This window comes from Neopelma chrysocephalum, unplaced genomic scaffold (assembly GCF_003984885.1).
Source record: "Neopelma chrysocephalum unplaced genomic scaffold, ASM398488v2 Primary Assembly neopelma1_77, whole genome shotgun sequence".
Taxonomy (NCBI): Eukaryota; Metazoa; Chordata; class Aves; order Passeriformes; family Pipridae; genus Neopelma; species Neopelma chrysocephalum.
The window spans coordinates 9,181,188-9,183,819 of record NW_020897738.1 but is presented as its reverse complement, the minus strand read 5'-3'; the positions used below and the strand labels follow the sequence as shown (position 1 = coordinate 9,183,819).

Here is a 2,632-nt window from a genome sequence, read left to right as displayed (position 1 = left end):
CTGGCACTGAACAGCTCCACAGCTGGGGAGGGTCAGAGCTGGGGGGCAGCTACAGTTAGAGCTCCAGTAAAGGGCTAAAAAGCGCATGGCAAATTACAGTCCCGATTAATCCTGATAGTGACCTTTTCTTCCCTTCCACAGCTCTTTTCTCCCAGAGATGGCAGCAGGGCACAGCCGGCTGGGAGCGGGGGGGGGGGGCGAGGCTGAGCCGGGCAGTGCACCGTACGGTAAGGCCGGGGTGGGTTTCGTGGGAGACCAGCGGGGCTGGGAGTGGTTCTGTGATCAGATATGCCTTACGGAAACGCCTTTCCCTCTCCTTTCGGGGGAAGACACTGAGTATGTGAAGAAACTAAGAAATAAAGGCGGAGAAGGGCTCTGAGCATGGCATGGGCTTGTTTGATTAAGCCTGGGACTACAGGTGGTTGTCTGTTGCCCCCCGACGAAGATTTGGGGGGTGCACAGTACTCAGAATAAGGCACAGCAGCACTTCAGAGCAGCGATCGATGATTAAAAACGCAGTCGTACAAAAGTCACCGCCGAGGACCGCAGAGCCGCCTGGAACAGAACCCGAACCGAGCGGAGCCGATCCGACCCGAGTGCCGCCGACCTAGGTGGCGCCGAGTGTAGCCGAACCCGAACGGAACGGAGCCGATTGGAGCCGAACCCGAGCCGAGCCAGGCCGAACGCAGCCGATCCTAACCCGAGCGGAGCTGAGAGCAGCCGAAACCGAGCGCAGGCCCCGCCCCCGCCCCGCGCGCGCCGCCGCAGGAAGCGCAGGGCGGCTGGGCCGGCCCGCGCCGCGATGCATTGTGGGGCGCGGCAGCAGAGCCAAGATGGCGGCCAGCAGGAGGCTGATGAAGGTAACAGCGCCGGGCAGGGCCGCCGACCGAGCGGGCCCGGCTCCCCCGGCCGCCCCTCCGCCCCACGCGCATCCGGCACCGCGGGGCCGCCTCCCCTGCCGCGCCCCGGCCCTCTGGCCTCCTCCGCGCCTCTCGGCGGCGCCCCGCACCGTAGAGGCCGGAGCGGGAACAACCGGCACTCGGGCCGCGGCCGTGAGGGGCCCCGCCGTGCTCCCGCCGCCGCCTCGCGCTCTGGCAGCGCTCCGCGGGCCCGAACAACGCCCGGCGCTGGGCGAGGACGTTGGGAGGGCGCCGCGGGCCGCCTCGACCCCCTCCCTCGGGGGGCTCCACGGTGACTAAGCAAAGAGGAAGGGCCGGGGGGAAGGAAACGCTGCCGCCTGGGGCCGGGGCGTCCCCGGGGTGGCGGGAGGGGGCACCGACCCTGCCGAGGGAGGGCTTGGCGGGGAAGCGCCGTCGCCTCCCTCCCTCCCTTCCTCCTTCCCCGCGGGGGGGTTCGCCGCTCCCGCCGCTCTCGCCCCGGTGAGGAACCGTCCCCAAACGCCCGGGGATGAAATAATTTCGTTTTCGTTGTTTCGGAGAGTAGCCTCTTCCTTGTATGAGTAAGAAGTTTATCGCACTGAAACGTGGACCTGGGTTCAGAAGTTTCCTCATTCGCGGCGGACGTGGTAACGTTTTTGTCTTCGCTCTATTTGTTCTGAGCCGCGGACGGTACCTGGAAATGGAAACTCGGCCCCGGTTGGGTTTTAACCAAGAGCACGTTTGGCTTATTGTAAAATACCGCTCGGGATTATGTTTCACGTTATTTTGCTCGAGGAGTAAGGGACTTAGGAGGAAAATGGTAACCGTTGCCCCCAAAGCACACAAATTTATTTTATGTGCTGTATATAATTGCCAATTAACATCACAAACTGTGAGCAGTGAGGTTTGCCCAGGACACGCAGATGTAGTGGCATAAAATGTAGTCATCTGTAAAATGCTCTGACAATACCCGGCAGGATTTGCATACAAAGTGCCTGTGAGGAAATCAGTGAACTTTACGGGCCAGTCCAGGGAAATGGAGGGGAAAGATCCTGTAACTATTGGGTGATGTTTCAGCCTTATTAAAAAACCTGCCCCTGTGGGGTGCAAGATAACCCTGCACTAGGATTTGACAGATACTTGGGCAATTCTATTAAACTTAATCTATCAATACCAGTTTCACAGCTGGGTTCAAGGATGTGGACCCCCAATAGGGCAGGGATTTCACCAGGACATGTAGATGGTAGGTTCTGAAGCTGCATTTCCTGAATGGTACAGATATATAAATAAGCATTATAACTTGGTTGTTTTTGAAGAAACTAGTAGCTCAGCAGTGCTTTCATAAGGCTTGTCTTGTCGGTTTAAATGTGCTGTAGGGCATTTAAAAATTAAATAGTAGGTACATTGTTTGCAGTGTCATTCATATATATTAAATCAGTAGGTGTAAAACCTTTAATTGTCCCTAAGGAACCTGGCAAGATGGAATTAGGTTTTTATTTCATTTTTGACAGCTTTAGTATCATAATCAATATGTCTGTTGCTGTATACTCAAGTAAGGTTCCCCTTAGTTTGAGATAGTAAACAGCCATTTAATTCTATATTTTTGTAAGGCAGTTTTTCTGCCTTTTCTGAAAAAAATGCATTAATTGTTTAAAAGCACATCACTACTACTCTGATAGGGAAAATATACGTTTAAAATTATTTTCTTCTTTAATTTAAAATAGAAAATAAAAATCTGAAAGGCAAGAAAAATT

The 2,632-nt window shown here is 55.0% G+C and overlaps 1 protein-coding gene across 3 annotated transcripts in view; it reads left to right on the top strand.

Annotated features, from left to right (window-relative positions):
• Positions 1 to 736: 736 nt before the first annotated feature.
• The window catches only part of UBE2L3 (ubiquitin conjugating enzyme E2 L3), an 18,528-nt gene continuing 16,632 nt past the window's right edge, over positions 737 to 2,632 (top strand). The window contains exon 1 of one of the 3 annotated variants that reach the window (XM_027689769.1): positions 737 to 860. In XM_027689769.1, the coding sequence (XP_027545570.1) occupies positions 834 to 860 (27 nt within the window). In that variant the 5' untranslated portion in view covers positions 737 to 833. Of the gene's footprint in view, positions 861 to 1,104; positions 1,192 to 1,440; positions 1,519 to 2,632 lie in introns of those variants that run through there. The other 2 variants (XM_027689771.1, XM_027689768.1) reach the window with 2 other exon arrangements.